Source organism: Sesamum indicum, linkage group LG6 (assembly GCF_026168435.1).
Source record: "Sesamum indicum cultivar Baizhima isolate 11 linkage group LG6, ASM2616843v1, whole genome shotgun sequence".
NCBI lineage: Eukaryota > Viridiplantae > Streptophyta > Magnoliopsida > Lamiales > Pedaliaceae > Sesamum > Sesamum indicum.
The window spans coordinates 26,462,501-26,479,847 of record NC_142662.1 but is presented as its reverse complement, the minus strand read 5'-3'; the positions used below and the strand labels follow the sequence as shown (position 1 = coordinate 26,479,847).

The window sequence follows — 17,347 nt, the reverse complement described above, 5'->3', positions numbered from 1 at the left end:
ATCGCATGGTGGATAGTAACCCATTTTAATTTCTTTTCTCTTCTCATTTTAGTGTTGTTTAAAAATTCAACTGAAGTTTATTATTTGCGAATATACGATTAAATCGTCATCGTAAAAATCGTCTGTGGGGTCCACCAGATTTTGATCTAGAAGCCTTACGTGTCGGGATAAGAGTCCATCTTTTAAAAAACGAAAATTTTTATTTTGACAGTTCGCACGACGCCACGAGAAGGGCGAGAGCTCTGCAACTATCCGAACAATTAATTCGAGCCCCGACAAAGCAAAAGATCTTTCGCACAAACATTACACGATATTTATAGAGTGACCCTCTTTCTCTCCAATTTCTGTACATCGCCTTTCTCCAATTCTCTTATATTTCTCGTTATAAGTCGGTGGCCAAGGCATAGAGGGGTCACTCCTTGAATCTGTTTCTGCACTCTGTGAGGTATTTTTCGTTTCTTTGACCCACATTTTTCTGGGTTTTGCTTATTTTCTCTAATTGTTGTTTGTTTATGCATTTCTTGTTTATGGGTTTTGTTGTATGCTTGGTTATTGACTGTAGTGATAAGCTTCTGTTTATCTGGCATTTTGCAAATTTAGTTGTATACATGTATCGATTTTGTGTGTGAGAAGAGTGTTTTGCCAGCTGAGTGAAATTCCTGGTCGATTTTGTGGTTCTTGGGTTTGTTTGTTGGTTTTTCTACTATGGCAACCTGCAGATATATTGTGTGTTTTTTGCAGAAAAGAGAAGGAAGTATGAACAGATATGTGATGTGGCTATTTTAGTTGCCTAGCTATCCGAATTGGCAAGATTTTGTTCTGGTAGATGGCTAGCTTTGTGGTCGAATAGTGAAATTACTTTTTCTAGAATATGGAACTAAACCATTCATGTGTACTGTATTTAGCAAAATTAGTTTCAGAACCTGCCCGAAATACGGCTCCTAGGTGAAGCCATAGATTAAGGCATTGCAGCAGAGAAATTCACAAAATTTTGCTGCTCATTTCATACCTATTTGTGGGTATATCATTCAAAATTAGTTCGTAATTTTAGTTGTTGGTACGCTCTTCTCTTCTTGGTGTCTGAAGTATCCATGTGTTCAGATTGTTACTCCCTGTGGAGGGCAAAAGAGATATTTAACTCGCTAACTCTACACAAACCATAGAAAGCTTAATATATTTGGGAGAGAAAGGACCATTCTTGCTTGGTCAATTTCACATAAATTTTACTCTTTCTGGTGACTTTCACTGTTAGAAGCCTACAGATAATATTTTCCCCTTCCTTTCATTAGTCATATGATTTTATGATCAAGTATTTGTTCCTTGATATGCCTCTTACATTTCATAATTGAATCTAGGTATTCACTGTGCAGAATTACTAAAAGCAGCTTTTCTTTGTCCTGGATTAATCAGTTTCTTTTTTGTTAGTAACATAAACATGAGGCTTCTATGGCGAAACTCCAACCAAGACATACTCTTTTTGGATCTTCTGGAGGTTGCAATTGATATTTAGTTTGACTTTATGTATGATTATAACTTAAAGGCATCTGAACACGACTATAGCATATATCACCAATAACCAAGCAAAGTGCATGTAGATCCGCCTGTTGTTGAGTTGGCAATCATCAGTAGGTTATACATTTTGACCTATGAGCTCTTTATCTGTTGGAATATTCATGTGCATAGGAATCCGAGTATGTGCCGAGTCTGAATAGATGATAGATCATGTACTGTTGTTAAATATTTCTCCCAGGAAACAATTTCATCACACCTTGTGATGATTGCTCTAATATGTTAACTGAATTAAGTTGATGAATTTGGTATCAAACATTGGTTGGCAGGCTATGGTTAGTGTGACTACCGATAGACCTGAAGCAAGGAATGGTTACATTTCGTGCTCTAAGACATATTGTAGCAGAGATTGTAACCCACTTGAACATGGCAGTAGGAGAACTTTTGATGCTAAAACATTGAGTTCAACTTTTTTAGAACTTTTAATTGTTTCACTTCTTTGACAACGTAAAGAAGTTGAACAGAAGTTCTAATATTTCCTCTTTGCATGTGTTTCTAGCAAGCTTAACTAAGTGTTGTTAGAAAATGCTGATGATTCATATATATTAAACTCAGAAGTGGTCAATATATGAGAGCAGATGTAGTACTCGTCGGTATTTGAGTATATAACTAGGGAAGCTGGAGAAAGGTGGTAGAGTTACCTTGCTAGCCTTCCATGTGTATAACCTGGCTTGGTTGTCTGATCATTTACATAAAAGCTTGATGTGGCTATGGGGTTCTCAAAGATGGACAGAGGCTGAAATACATGGACTACTAACTTAAATAATAGAACATTAGTGTTGAACTGTTGATTGAGGATTTGATACTATTGAAGATGTAACATGTAAAATTCACAGCTTCAAGTATTGTTGTCTTCACTTTCATCGCAGGTTCTTATCTCCCTGAATAAATTACTTTCCGCTTGCAGATGGTAAGAGGACCTTAACAATGTCAGTCTCATCAGTTGAAAGTATGGCGTCTCTAAGCAGTGATCTTTGCTACGATATACTTAAGCGTCTGGATGGTGCTACATTGGCCAGTGCTGCATGCACTTGTGCAGCATTCTGTTCTATTTCAAGAGAAGAGAGGCTGTGGGAAAATGTTTGTTCTTCTATGTGGCCTTCAACTAATAGGGATGATGTCAAAAACTTGATCTCTTCATTAGGTGGGTTCAAAAAATTTTACGCTGATTGCTTTCCGCTCATAGTAAATAAGGAGGTTCCTGAATTTCACTGGAACGACTATTATGAGTATCCTCAAGAATGGACTGAAGCTGAATATTACGGCGATGAGGATGAGGCCGAAAGTATTTCACCATCAGATTTTGTGTCTATTGTGGATATCAGATATAAAGATAAAACAATCTGTTCAAGAGTTCTCTGGGGTATCCCCAATGCAAATAGCTTTAATGGTTGGTTTTACAATTGCCCTTTTCGGGTTGATCTTCTTGCATATTCGGCTATCAATGATGACCAAACAGATGAAGTTACGGTTTCACTATCCGATGGGCTGCCTCCAATTTGGTCCATGGAACGAGAGAGGAAAGACGGAAAGGTCTGGCAAGAGCTCCGCGATGGCATCAGGCTTAGCTGGATTCTTGTTAACAAAAAAACAAAGAAAGCTGCTAATCTTTCCAGTTGGAGCCCTATTGGAGGACAGAGACATTGGCCCACAGAGAACGACTTCTTGTTACGTTTTGGTTCTGTGCTTCCCGCCAAAGATATTCTTCCATGTCAAGTGGTGGAGTGCATTCTTATCATGAAGTTCAGAGTGGCTCGTATCGAGGATGAAGAAACCCATACTACTCTCAAGTTGACGGAACTGAGCATGCAACTGGGAGACATGGAAGGTTCTCACGTTAACGGTAGAAACAGCCTGCTCGTTCTGAGAGAAGCACTTAGCTGTCCAAGAAGCAAGAATTATAGTGAGGCCCTCGAGTCTTGTCAACTGTACTCAAAAGTTCAGAGCGAGCTCAAGGAGGAGAAGATGAGATACGAGAACAGGTTAGATACACTCTGGATTCTAGGAAGTATTGCAGCTTGCGTGACTTTTTGTCTGTACTGTCTGTGAAACGGAAGTTTGTTCATTATAAGTTGTCTGTCACTCAGTTTTGTTTGCACATATGGTAGTAGCTTGTAGCTGAATTTCCTAAGTATGCCGTGATAATTTTGCTTTACTTGTGTGTTAAAGGAAATGATGTACACTGTTGAGACCCACTCTTTATTGCTAAGAGTAAAATAGATGTCGAAATAAAGGTTCGACATCTTTATGAGTACGTTACTTCCCTGAATCCCCTTGAATCCAAGATACTCTTGTTTGTGATTTGTGATTGATAAAAATGTCGACTAACGGAGCAATTGTTCACTTGCAATAATAATGTCGTCGCCATCATCATCATCATCCCAAGATTTTATTACAAGTTTCAGCTTTCAGTTTGAGACTAATGCTAAGTCTTAGTGCATGGATTCTGGGATAGATCATTACAATCAGGTCTGCACTTTGGTGGAGAAGTGGAATGCTTTACTCATTTTGATGTTACATGATTTGGTTGGTGGAATAGCAAAATGTGGTGTTGTCCAATATATGTCATTATTGTCTCCACAAAGTCAAAAATCTCTGCCTTGGGAGGTTAGTTACCTGGCACCACATGTTTCATATATGTATATATGCCACTGTGTGTGTGGGTTCGGGGGGGGGGGGGGGGGTAACAGGAGATGTTTATAACATAGAATTCAAATCCCACTTATGAGCAAAGTGGGATGACTTTGGACTCAGTTGAGGTTTATCATAATTATAGATTTTTTTTATTTGGAAAATTAAATAATTTCTTAAATTTGTTGAATATTTTCTCGTGATAATTTATGTATTTGTTAGACGATTGTTAATTTTAAAAATGTATATTGATTTTTTAAATAATAAAAAATGTTTGTAATTATAATAATTTATTTTAGAGCGTGTTATAATTTATCTAAATTAAAAATCAATGTATCTAATAATATATTCACTTGTTGGTGTTCTCTTCTTAGAGATCAATCAAGTAATTATTACTGGAGCATCTTGGAATAAATCAAAGATGAGGATTGAGGAGGGGTCTATATCCATTTTTCTAAAGATATAAAGCATGTGGTTCTTGGGCTCTTTCGGGTCACTTTCGAGTCAAATTGAATTTCAATTCTCTCTAGTGCGAGATTTATTTAATATTATCAACAATTAATTTACATTCAGTACAAAAAAGAATAAAGAATTATCTATACATGTTTATATCCGAGTCCTAAATCTTGTCGAACGATTTAAGTTATTTAAGTTTGATTTGCTATGCTATAAAATAAATGGATAGTTATATTTATACTTTCTAACATATAATTTATTCAGATAAATTAATTTCATTTTTTGCATAATTATAAAAATTATTCATGACAAAGTGTAGGAATAATTTGTAAAGATATTGATGTTTTTGGCAACGTATTTGTAATTATCTAAAACTCAAAATAATTTATATAAATGGTATTAATATTTTTAATAAATGTATATATAATTATTCAAAAGATAAAAATGATAAATAAACCCCGTGTAATTATCCCTCAAACAGATCATACTCGACAAGCTTTTAAGGCATCAATCAACTCCAAAGAATAGAATAATGTAGTCCAAATCTTACATGGAATTATCTTCTTGTTCATTGCATGAGGCTCTACCACGAAACAATGCCCCACAGCTTCCCTGGATTCTCTCCTACTTTCTTGCCCACATTTCTTGGAGTTAAAATCTGTGTTTCAACTAGTTTTCTTTCACTCTCACCATTCGATTCCCACTCCTCGATAACAGGAAAATCCATCCGTTCCAATTGGTCGGAAAGGTTTACCACTCAGACACCCAAGAATCAAGAAAAAGATTTACAGCGCTCCAAGATCTAACATTTACATATTATTCAAAGAAAAAAAAAATACATATTACTCGCAGTCATTGTTTGACCCCACGAGAATTTCTGCATGAATAATGGAAAATAGACAATAAGGGGAGCAAAATTTTTCTGCCCAAAACCGTTCTGCAATGAATGTTTGTCTTTGTGAAGGACCCCACTACATTCACCACCACCTCCGCTTCTAACTCTGTCCTATCTTCTCTGTCTGCTTTCCTTTCCCCTTTTCTCTCTCAAATGCGCCACTTTTGCTCTACTGTCTGTTATAAAGCTCAGTGTCCCGTTTATTAATTAAATAAAGCATCCAATTTGAGTACAGTTGGTCCACATTCACTTGTTCCATTCTTGCCTTCTTTCCCATCAGCATTAATCATCGTCTTCTTGTTTTCTTGCGGAAAGAGAAGGAACAAAGCATATACTGACTTCCAAAGAGAAGAACCCTTTGGAAATTTGAAGTGGTTTCTGTACTGTACAGTCCGAAACCCCTTTTCCAGGCAGGAGAGATGAGTGAGAAGAACAACATTATATCTTCAAAAGGCTGTTCCAAAATGACCCACTTGGATTTTCTCAAGAAATTTAAGTTCTCGAAGCCTCATGAGCCTACCCCTGCTATTCTTGGATGCTTCTTCTTCAGTCTCTGCTTAATCTTTTGCCTCTTTTTGTTGGATTACAGGATTGTCAATGGTTTGAATTGGCAGTCGTTGGTAATCACTGGGTGGTTTAAGTCCAATGTTTCTTCACGTGGGCAGCCATTGTTAATCACTGGATTTACGTCCAATGTTTCTTCACGTGACCAGTCAGTGTTATTTACTGGGGTTAAGGCAAATGCTTCTTTGCTAGAATCCAAAAAGTTGGGATTTCTTGAAGTAGGTGCGGAAGGCTGTGATATATCTCAAGGGAATTGGGTATGGGATGAGAGCTATCCGCTTTACCAACCACAAGATTGTATGTTCTTGGATGTGGGCTTTCGGTGTACTGAGAATGATAGACGTGATAATTTCTATACCAAGTGGCGCTGGCAACCTAAAGACTGCAATTTGCCCAGGTTTCTGTTAGATTCTATTCTCTTGTGTAATCTGTTTGTTTGTTTTTTTTTCTTTTTTTTTTTTTGGTGTGTGAGTGTGTGTAAGCTTTTTGCTCGAGCACTATGTAATACTTTCGTCTGTTTACTTGGTAATAAATCAGTATGGAGAATGTTTTTGTTTCTGTGCTGCTGCTTAAGTTGCTTGTAATAAAGGAAATCCATTATGTCTTGCTAATTCTCCGATGTTTGGTTGATGTAGCAAAGAACAGATTTCATTTGTGAAACAATGGAACTGTCCTGATATGTTAGCAGAAGGAAGTTCGTAATTGTAGTGGTGGTCTAGTTACTGGCCATTGTTGTTGAAATAGTGGTTTTCTTTACTATTATGGTTGGCGATAGTGCGGTGGCCGTTTCGTTTGAGGGTCATCCAGACCCCTATGGAAATAGCAGTTAATTATATGTTCTACCACGAGTTCACTCTTTCTGTTGTATGAGTTGGGTTGTGGGAGCATCTAGTCGCAGTAGCCTCTTGTTATTCAAGTGAATACAATGCGTTGTCATGTTCTTGGTAGTTTCCGCAAGTTCATCTTATTCATGTCAAGAAAACAACACTGCAATAGCGCTCTCATTTGCTAATTCTTCTGTGGAGCAGATTTGATGCAAGAGTTATGCTGGAAAAACTGCGAGGCAAACGGCTGGTGTTTGTAGGAGATTCTGTAGGAAGAAACCAATGGGAGTCGCTTCTTTGCATGCTATCTTCTCCTGTTCCTGACAAAACTTCAATATACGAAGTTAATGGGAGCCCGATCACAAAGCACTCAGGCTCTTTAGTTTTTAAATTCAGGGATTTTAACTGCACAGTTGAGTACTACAGAGCTCCGTTTCTAGTGCTGCAGAGCCGAGCGCCTAATGGGGCACCAGAAAACGTTAAATTGACATTGAAGCTGGACCAAATGGATTGGAGCTCCGTGCACTGGAAGGGTGCAGATTTGCTGGTTTTCAACACAGGGCACTGGTGGAATTATCAGAAGACCATTAGAGGGTTAGTTTCATTCTCCTAATTGCTGTTTGGATCTTATTTTTGTTCTCCAACATTAAACTGGTACTGTATCAAAGAACTAGCAAACTTATTTCTGCGGAAAGATAGCTCTGACGATTAATTAGAAAGCAACATGGAAGAGGGGAATTGATGCATTAATCAATCGAAACTTCTGATATTTTACTATCTTTTTCTTTTATCCATGAATTCAGGGGAAATTCCGAAATTTTGCCATCTTTTTTCCTTTTGGCCTTGTAGAGAATACTTTAATCATAGAGAGAATGGGATTACCACAAGAAATGAAAGCCCTTCTGATACGATCCAAAAATAAGCTTCTTCCTTCCATTACCCTGCTTTGTTGATGGTTTGAAGTTTTGTTGCTGTCGAATATTGTTTGCCTATAAGATCAATTTACAGAAACCTCCTTGAAATCTTTAAGTCTTGCTGGTGCATCAGGGGCTGTTACTTCCAAGAAGGAGCTGAGATCAAGATGGAGATGACTGTAGAAAATGCCTTGCAAAGGTCCATTAAGGCTTTGACGGACTGGATAAGTCGTGAAGTAAATTTGTCAAAGACTCATTTGATCTTCCGAGGCTATGCTCCAGTACATTTCAGGTATCTCTTGATGTGCACATCCTCCGTTACCTGCCTATCAGTCTCAAATTCTAAAATTGACTTGGAAAATAATTTTCTGTGTTCATTATTCTACTTCCATCTGTAAAACTTCATCTTAATATGCTTGTTATAATAATGTCTGTTTTACAGAGGTGGGGACTGGAGGACTGGTGGTAGCTGTCACCGGGAGACACAACCCAACTTGAGTCCAACACCTTTGTCTTCATATATTGAGTACAACATTCTTGTTAATGGCTTATCAGAACATCTCAGATTGGGAAATGTAGAATTCTTGAACGTGACTAGCATGACATCTCAGAGAAAAGATGGTCACCCTTCCTTGTACTACTTAGAGCCTGGAGTTGGACCGGCTCCCGTCCACCGCCAAGACTGCAGTCATTGGTGCCTCCCTGGTGTCCCTGATTCTTGGAACGAACTCCTCTATGCAGTTTTTCTCAAACGGGAAATTTCTCGTAGGCGTGTTTGACAAAAATCTTCTTGTTTCTAACGAGGAAATCACCTCGTGTGATTCAGAGCATAAAGCAACATTAATGGTAATGAGTAGCTACTGCTGCTTCAGGGAAATGCCTGCATATGGTTTTCATCAGCTGATGAATGCTGCAGCTCGAGTTTCAGTGACGCATAATATACGTAACAATTCAAAGAAGGAAACATGAGATTCCTACCAGTTTGATTACTTGAAATCGTAATACGACTGACTAGTGGTCGAGGGTTGTGTCCTCGACTCCACAGTTGCAGAGGAGTCGGGACTTTTGTGCATATGTGAGATATCAACAGAGGAACTCAAGAGGCATGCTCCTTTCGGGAAATGAGAGTCGGAAGAGTTCTTATTTTGGATAGCCAGAAACACTCGTGTGAAGCTAGTTTTTGGCTTTTCTTGCATTTTTGGCGCTGACAAAGCATCTTGACTAGTATATACAAAATAAACTGGTGTTTGAACAAGATGATTTTTTGTGATTTTTGCTTGAAAATGGGGGTCGTTTATGCTGTCTTTCCGACGCTGATTCTCGGTGATTATCTTCGCAATTCCTCAGAACAGAGATGGTTAGGTTCAGAATCAACATGTTCCAAGTTCCAACTTATCAAGTTCTGCGATATTCAAGTCTCTCTCTCTCTCTCTGTCTCTGCCTTTGGATCAAAGAATTTCCATTCAACCTGGACCTCTCCGCAAGCACAAATGATTTATCTCGCGAAGATTCTGTACATAACATTTTTTGCTCCCCCCCCCCCCCCTGATGAATAATTCAGATACATAACATCGAAAACCCACAAAACCCAGATTACGAGAGTCATCATATACAATAAGCAAGAACCCGATGGGCTTTTGCTTTCCAAGATCTTACAGATTAATCGTCAAAAGGGTACTGCTCATATCTTATGGTACAATCATAGAGCACGGAACGGCCCCCAATCCGGTGGTCGCAGCTGCTTAGAACAGCGATTCTGGCGGCTGAAAGGCAGGCGGTGCAGTCCGAACTCGTAAGAGTCTGGTTGCAAGCGGCGTGGCCATAGGCAAATGCATTTGGGTAGGGAGAAATGTCGCGGAAATCATAACCTTGGCGAGCCGGAGTAACATTCTCCAATTCAGCAAGAACATAGGCTAAGCTGATCGTAAAAGGGTCGCCTTCTGTGTACGTCCCGATGTTGCACTGCACAATTTTCACGGTGGTATTTGGCTTACACCTCGCGACATCGCAGAGAGAGAACAGCAGCAGAATTGACGATAATATGGTAAGATTTTGGGCGATCGACTTAGGGAGAAGACCCATTTTTGTCCCCTGTTTTTATTTCTCTTCTCTCTTATTGTGATGCAAGGGACAATACATGTTTGTATAAATGTCAGAATGAGCTCATTGGATGCTCCACCATTCTCGACTCTGCTCATTTGTTTGGTTTTGCCAGACATGTTTGTCTGTATTCCAACTGCCAAAGATGGGAATTGGAATGTAAGGTCTTGGGCCGGGTTGCCGGCTGCCACGCTATGCCCAAGATTTTGATTGTTTTATGCCAATTGGTTTGATTTGAACCTCATGTGGGTTTTTGGTCCAATCTAACTAAATTAACATTTGCCTTGCATGCCATGTAAAGTTGAAGAAAAGTGATTCATAACGAATCAAATTTCAGTAAATCTGTTTGCTTACTTAGTTTGATTCGATCAAATCTATAAGTCGTAACTTTTTATAAAGGTTGTTGTCGTCCTTACTCTACTTCTTAACAACTAAGAAGATAAAAATGATTCTTGATACGTCGCCCAGGCATCTCAATTAGCTTAGAAGAAGAAAGAGCTCTATTGTTATTAGTAAATAAAGACTTTCTCAAACCCCCTCCCCCTCCCCCTCCCCCTCCCTCCCCTGTGGCCCTGCGACTAGGAGTTTCCTTAGTGCCAAGTTTTCCCCACTCGCTTACTTATGCCTGTCAACTAGATAGTCAGTCGTCGCCGCACTCTCTTCCAGCCTCCCCAGGTTACTACTTCTTGGTCGGCTGCCAGGCGATCAATTACACTATCCTCCTATTGACTATTGAAATTATATAAACTTCCATTTTAAGTTATATATGTCTTACAAATTTTATCACTATTACACCACAGTCAAATTATTATAAATGTGTATGATGTTAAAAATTAATTCCTCAAGTATTTACAATCCGGAATAGTCATCCTATACATCAATCTTCCTAGCTCTGAAATTTGCTACTTCCCCCAACTCCTCCACCTTCTTGGCTATTGTCTCAACCTTCTCCACAATCTCCAACAACAAGAAATTGAAGCTGGTGATAGCAAGATTTTCATCAGTTTCAAGAACTTCCATCTTGCAAGAGGAGAATGGAGGGTTCATTTGTAATTTCAGGGATTGTAATTTTGGAGTTAAGGAAACCTTGCTTGGACATAACTCCATTTTCTCAATGCTCTCTCCAAGCTCTTTCATTGCCCATCCAATCGATAGCGCGAAACTTTCACAGGGATCCTTCAGCATCTGCCTTTTCATGGTCGGTGGCTGATAAAACAGTTATAATTACATCATACATTTCAATTGTAATAAATACCGTAAACAACATATCACTAATAAGCATTGGAGTGTATGTAGTAATATCTACCTGTTTTGGGGATTGAAGGCATGCTTTTAAAGAAAGAAGAGTGGCAGCAAGTTCTCTGAGATGCTCTCCAACCACTAAGTACTGTTCCCATGGATAGTAAAATCCGAATTTCCCATGCCAAGGTTCCCATTTCGCATTATTTGCCTACCAAAATTTATTCCATTTTAACAATTTCTACCCAAGAAAATCAAACAAGTTAAGGATACAACTGAAATTACACTTTTAGTCTCATAAAATAAAAGATTCAACACTTTCGATCCTCCATTTTATAGAAATTTCAAAATGGTCACAAAATTAGGGAGAAATAGTTGAAATATTTTGTTCCATGCTTTACGGAATTTTCAAAATGATTCCAAAATTGGTAAAACTTCAACACATTTAATCCTGTGAATCCCATAACACAGAGGACTAAATGTGTCGAGTTTTTCAAATTTAAGACCATTTTAAAATTTTCATAAGATAGAGAATTAAAAATATTGAACCCCTATTTTATGGGACTAAAAGTGTAATTTTTTCCTGATTATATATGCAGGGTAATTAAATTACCAGTAATTCATCGCTGGATTTAGAGTTCAAAACTGACTTGCAATCTTGGACATACCCCTTTCCATTTCCTGCTTCGTTTTCCTTCTCACTGCTCATCTTCAAATATTCGTCCAGACATCCTATACACATAACCCAATGACGAGAAAAAAAAATAAAGTTAATATGCCTCAATTTTAAATTATATATAACTTTTAAGATGCATAACTCAAATTTCCTAAGTAAGATTTAAAATTTAATATTTTATTTCGGGTCAAAATTGTTTTTTTTTTTTTCCTTTTTAAGAAAAAAAGAAAAGAAAAATGAATTGTGGTTGAGTCCCTGATTTCTACTCACCATAAGGCGAAAGAACTTGCCTTGGATGCAATTGGCGAGTTTATCAAACTTAGAAGCTGTGGAGTAGTGAAGCTCATTACTTGCCCAAAAGGGACAGATGAGCAGGCTGACAAACACGCTCACCGCAAACCCGATTCCGATGTTTGCCAGGCGGTCCCGTGCAGTTTCGAGCACATTCTCCGCCCGCACGCCGGAGACCGCCACCAGGCTGAAGGTTAGGATGAAGATCATGAATCCGTAGTCGTATCTCTTCTTCATTCTTGGGATCAGCCTACAATATGTTGCGGCCGCGCCTACCACGTCCATCAAATTAACATATATCAAGTTTTTTATGAATAAGTTCGAGTTTTACTTAAAGTATGAATATTTATTTTGTTTTTTAAATTTATTATTTTTTTTGTTACGGTGTGTATCAAACGAACCGACGTATTAAAGAGAAAAACAAAGGCGTACCAAAGAGAAAGAGTGAGAAAGCAATGATAACAGGCTTGCCAATCCCACCAATTTCATCCCCTAAAATTGCAGCCAAACACCCCAACACACCACCTAACACCGTTCCAATTCCACGGTTTATGCCTTTCCCTAATGTACCACCTGCGACCAATCAAATCTTGTAAGTATCAGTGTGCGCATGTGTTTGTTTGTATTATAAAGAAAGAAAATTTTTACTTAAATCAGTCGAATCAATTATAGAGTAAATGTGATTAATTGTTATGTGATTTGTCATTTTTCTTCTTGTAATGTAGATCAATCACAAGATAAGTGTATTTCATTTGTCATATAATTAATTTAGATCCATCTAAATTTGATTTGAATTAGACTTTTCAGAAAGAGAGATGCTTACCTGCATGGAACTCGAACATAACGACGACAGTCATGATAGCCCACATGGCATTTTCTCCGACTTGTTTGAACATAGAATTGATCAAATAGACGAGGGAAACAAACACCAGGGCAAGTCCAAGCTTCATGCTGTGAATCACTCTCCTCGTATCCATTTTACTTCCCATTTCCTTAATAAGACAGGGAAAGTAAGAGTAGTGGCAGCGGCGGCGGGAAAATGGTTTCCCGACAGGCGCCGGAGTAGTACCAATGTTGTTTCCATTAGCAACAGCAATCATACTGCTATAACTAACAAAGAGGAAAGAAAATTGTGTCTCAATTAGGACAGTGTAATGAACGACAACTCCCAGCTACCTCAATGGCTGTTCCAGTTTAAGTACATTGTCGTCTTATATATATAGTTTCGTGGGAATAGCTACTACTTACTATAGGGAAGTGGGGAGAGTGTCTTTTCCTCTTTCATTGTCGTCTATCTCGTTTCACATTTACGTTCAATATCTCATCAACCGTTATTTTATATGTGCCATGAGGTCTAGTTCAATTGATAAAATTAAAAATTCGAACTCCACTAACGTATATTAGATGTTATTCTACTTTCATAATAATTGTTAAATATAAATATTTGACACAGACAATTATAATCGATTTACTAAAAATAATATCATATTGTATGTAGTAAGTACCCAAGTTTTAAATTTAATTTAAAAAAATCATAGTTTCGTATTGATATGACATTAATATAAAAAAATGCCCGCCACTTTTTAAAAGAAGATGAAAATGGGGAAATTTTGTGGAGGAATTTATTGCAGATAGTACAAGTATTTTGTGGTTGGTGAGTGTAGTAGTGGAACACGCCTGCGCCAAACATATGGGTTTGTCCAATATTAATTAGGTCTCATGGTCGCCGATATTAATTTTTGTTATACTTTTTATTCTACTTTACGAATATAAGCTGTGTAATAAAAAAAATTATGTTACGTTTAGATTGAAAGGTTTGAAATTATGAATTAAATTCACAATAATTTTGAAATATATATATATATATATATTTATTGATGTATTTCTAGAGAAAAATAGCACGAGAACTGTAACATTAATGTTTGACATAAAATTATGATCTTTGTGAAATTTAAGAAATATAAACATTTTTTTGAAAGAAAATGAAAAAAAAATTAAGAGTTACCTTAAGTATATATATACTATACAATAATGCAATAAAAATATTTTGAAATTAGGTATTAGTTATAGGTCACATTATCTATTTAAAATAAGCTCTGTAGCCTCATGAGCGGACCATAAATGCTAATAATCTATAGTTTTTTTTTTATTTGTTTTATTTCTACTTTTGACAATTCTTACTAATTTATTATTAATTGTTGCACACTGAAATAAAATTATAGGTAGGTATTTGTGGCTGGCTACCAACTTAGAAGAATTTTCATGTGCTTAATTATTAATTATTAATGCGTCTAATTAACAATCACGTGTATTATATATGCGTGTATCAGATATAATTACATTTTATATTTTTCAATAACGTAATTAACAATCAACGTATGAATGAATATTAATATTCAATAATTAGTATTAAAATAAACAAACTTAACAACACCAGAATTAAGATGAAAAATAATGACCCACACATTATGTAGTAGGTTAGGGTACCAAGTTTTCATAGGATTTCGATTTATCACATAAAATTAACACTTGTGTCTACAGAAACACAAATCATGAGATAAATTACTGTATTGAAAACATGAGATATTTTTTGAGGAATAAATAGTGGTGGTAATTCAAATTTGTTTATTTGATAAGGTTATGGTAAGACGAAACGTGGAAGATGTTATTATTTAGAAAAAAAAATGGCTACTCCATTTTAATTGCCACTAATATGTAGTCCCCATCATCAAATTGACTCCACTAACAAATTTTGGTATTTTCCGGGGAGTGGAGAAAGTGCCATATAAGTCAAGAAACCAAAATCCAAATATAAGAATGGTCGATTTTCCTTTTTTTTTTTATTTATTTAAAAAAATTTCATAGTACTAGTGGACAAATTAATGTTTCAACTTGCCCAAAAATTAAAATAAAATAAAATAATGGTACCTAATTTAATATATCATTTAATACATTTAAATTTAATAATTAATTCAATATATCGATAAATTGTGATTCATAAAAAGGACTAATTAAAAGAAAGGTTCTAGACTTGTAGATGCAAGTCTTCAAGAATCAAGTGATTATCCCAAAATATTCTTGAAAATGACAATTATTATTCTTTTTAATTTTACATCCTCTCAATTTAATTCATTCATTAATGAACTCAACGACAATAATCTTTTTAATTCGGATATACGATATTTTATACCATGGGGCTAAAAAAAAAAAGAATTGGTCATGGTAAATCACGGTTGTTACGTGATGAGACCCTGACTTTTTCCTTTCATTTGTCAACCGTGTATTGGGAGACAAGATCAAAAGTTTGTTAAATTATTGTAATAAGCCGTCGTTGCGTGCGTATAATAATCATCTTTCGTATTTTAAAATATATTATAAATAAGAATAAAATATATAAATCAATAAATTATGTTTAAAAAAAAAACAACACTTAAGTTATTGTCGACACAACAAAAGAATTGATGTAGTGGTGTTAAGATAATTTTTAAAATTATATATATAATTAGGAGTATACATGTTATATTTCAAAATTGATGTGACGGTGTCTCTAACCGTCATTTATAATTATAAAGTATATATATATTTTATATAAAATAAATTACAATAAAATCCCATAAAAATAATAATAGACAAATATTCTTCCTTAAAAAACTAAGAAGTTAATGAAATCTCCTAATTATTATTTTTTTAAAGAAAAATAACATAATTCCCCAACGTGGAAAGTAATGAATTTTTTAAAAGTTGGAGGCTCGGATTGTCAAATTTTATTTTATTCTTTTTTAGAAAGATTGGTTGTGTGTGGGATGGGAGGGAGTGAAAATATAATTAACTGTAATTACCCTACCCCATAATTAAATTGTGTATTATAATGGATAAGGAGATATTGGATGACTCAACATTCACTACACCATAATCCGTACGTATGTTCACTGTGATTAGCGACTTTTAATTGAAGGTTTAGTCAATAATCAAATAAATAAAGTGTACACGCTTTCAACACGCCCCCGATACTCTTTTTCTTTTATTTTTATTTATATATATACTTTTTTCATCTCAAAACTATAAAACAATAGAAACACATATAAAATAAAGGTATATTTGTCAGCATGTAATGAAAATGAAAGCAAGGGACGGAAAAGAAACGATCTAATCACTTGTTTGCCACTAGCGCTTTTGGCTAATAATCTCTTTTATGATACTCAAGTGCGATTTTACTAATCCACAAACTATATGAGTTGATGAGATCATGAATGAAATTAGTGGGGAGCCCATATCTTCTTTTGATTTTGATGGATACCTGTCTGTTTGTAATTCATTTCTTTTGATACGTTTCAATTCAAAAGTTGATTCAAATCGATAAACAAAATAAAAACAACAAAATGACTGTACAAGTAGACATACGTACATATTCATGAGATTCAAACTCACAATATTTTAGTCGTAAGAACTCAATATTACCGATCGAACAAGATCCCGTTCATATTTCAAATAAACTATACACATATATATATATAATAATCTTGAACTAACATATTGACGTATATTCCACTGGGAAACTTCCAGGCTTTCTTGATTAATTTGCGGATAGTGAGTGATGGTTGGAGACAAGGTCAATTCTTAGTGATGGAATGCAGTTTGAACGCCATACGACCACTCACAAATTTTAAAAACTAAATTAATTATTTTTTTTTTCTATTATTAACCCGACGATGGACCAACGGGCTGATATTTATTTATAGTAGGAAACAATTCCATCATCGTTCTAGTCCTTTTCGTGTGGTTGTTTTTTGTTATTTGTCTTCATATCAACCGATCTAAAACTGAAAGTTTGAAGAAATCGAATATTTATATTTACATAATTACCATAATATTGGGGCAATTAAAATAATTAGGGGGCCAATATATATATAAAGGAAAAGGCAAGAAGCTGAATAAATAGTTATCTTATTAGTTGAAAGACATTTTTTACTTCACAAAAAATTGGTGGTGGCGGTGCTATTAACCGCCGTTTGGGAGTGTGAAAAGCCTTTTATTTTATAATAGTATAGATTAGGCCAAAGGCACTAGTGCTGCTTTGTCAGTATCCTCTCGACCGATGATGTCTTAATTAGCTCTATACTTAAGGTTGGTGTCCAATATATAATAACGAGGTTACGAGTTCGAGTCTCATTGAATACATATATATATA

The 17,347-nt window shown here is 35.9% G+C and overlaps 4 protein-coding genes across 5 annotated transcripts; 2 read left to right on the top strand and 2 right to left on the bottom strand.

Annotated features, from left to right (window-relative positions):
- The first annotated feature begins 208 nt into the window (after positions 1-208).
- Positions 209-3,823, top strand: LOC105163250 (putative F-box protein At2g36090). Of its 2 annotated transcripts, none has more exons than XM_011081532.3 (2): positions 209-445; positions 2,477-3,823. In XM_011081532.3, exon 2 carries the CDS (start codon positions 2,497-2,499, stop codon positions 3,616-3,618), a length of 1,122 nt encoding a protein of 373 aa, XP_011079834.1. In that variant the 5' UTR covers positions 209-445; positions 2,477-2,496; the 3' UTR covers positions 3,619-3,823. The 2 variants fall into 2 exon arrangements, with proteins under 2 accessions (XP_011079834.1, XP_011079835.1); XM_011081533.3 differs by having other exon boundaries at positions 2,439-3,823.
- Positions 3,824-5,604: 1,781 nt separating this feature from the next.
- Positions 5,605-10,215, top strand: LOC105163251 (protein trichome birefringence-like 11). Its single transcript, XM_011081534.3, has 4 exons — positions 5,605-6,512; positions 7,144-7,533; positions 7,987-8,145; positions 8,296-10,215. The coding sequence occupies exons 1-4, from the start codon at positions 5,971-5,973 to the stop codon at positions 8,630-8,632; spliced, it is 1,428 nt and encodes a 475-aa protein (XP_011079836.1). The 5' UTR covers positions 5,605-5,970; the 3' UTR covers positions 8,633-10,215.
- LOC105163252 (antifungal protein ginkbilobin-like protein) lies at positions 9,513-9,935 on the bottom strand. The gene has a single exon (XM_011081535.2). It carries the CDS (start codon positions 9,933-9,935, stop codon positions 9,513-9,515), a length of 423 nt encoding a protein of 140 aa, XP_011079837.1.
- A 527-nt stretch (positions 10,216-10,742) lies between the features above and the next one.
- On the bottom strand, positions 10,743-13,380 carry LOC105163361 (aluminum-activated malate transporter 2). The gene is made up of 6 exons (XM_011081673.3): positions 12,983-13,380; positions 12,592-12,732; positions 12,159-12,431; positions 11,806-11,924; positions 11,260-11,403; positions 10,743-11,159 (listed from the first exon to the last, which is right to left on the bottom strand). The coding sequence occupies exons 1-6, from the start codon at positions 13,257-13,259 to the stop codon at positions 10,824-10,826; spliced, it is 1,290 nt and encodes a 429-aa protein (XP_011079975.1). The 5' UTR covers positions 13,260-13,380; the 3' UTR covers positions 10,743-10,823.
- Positions 13,381-17,347: the final 3,967 nt, after the last annotated feature.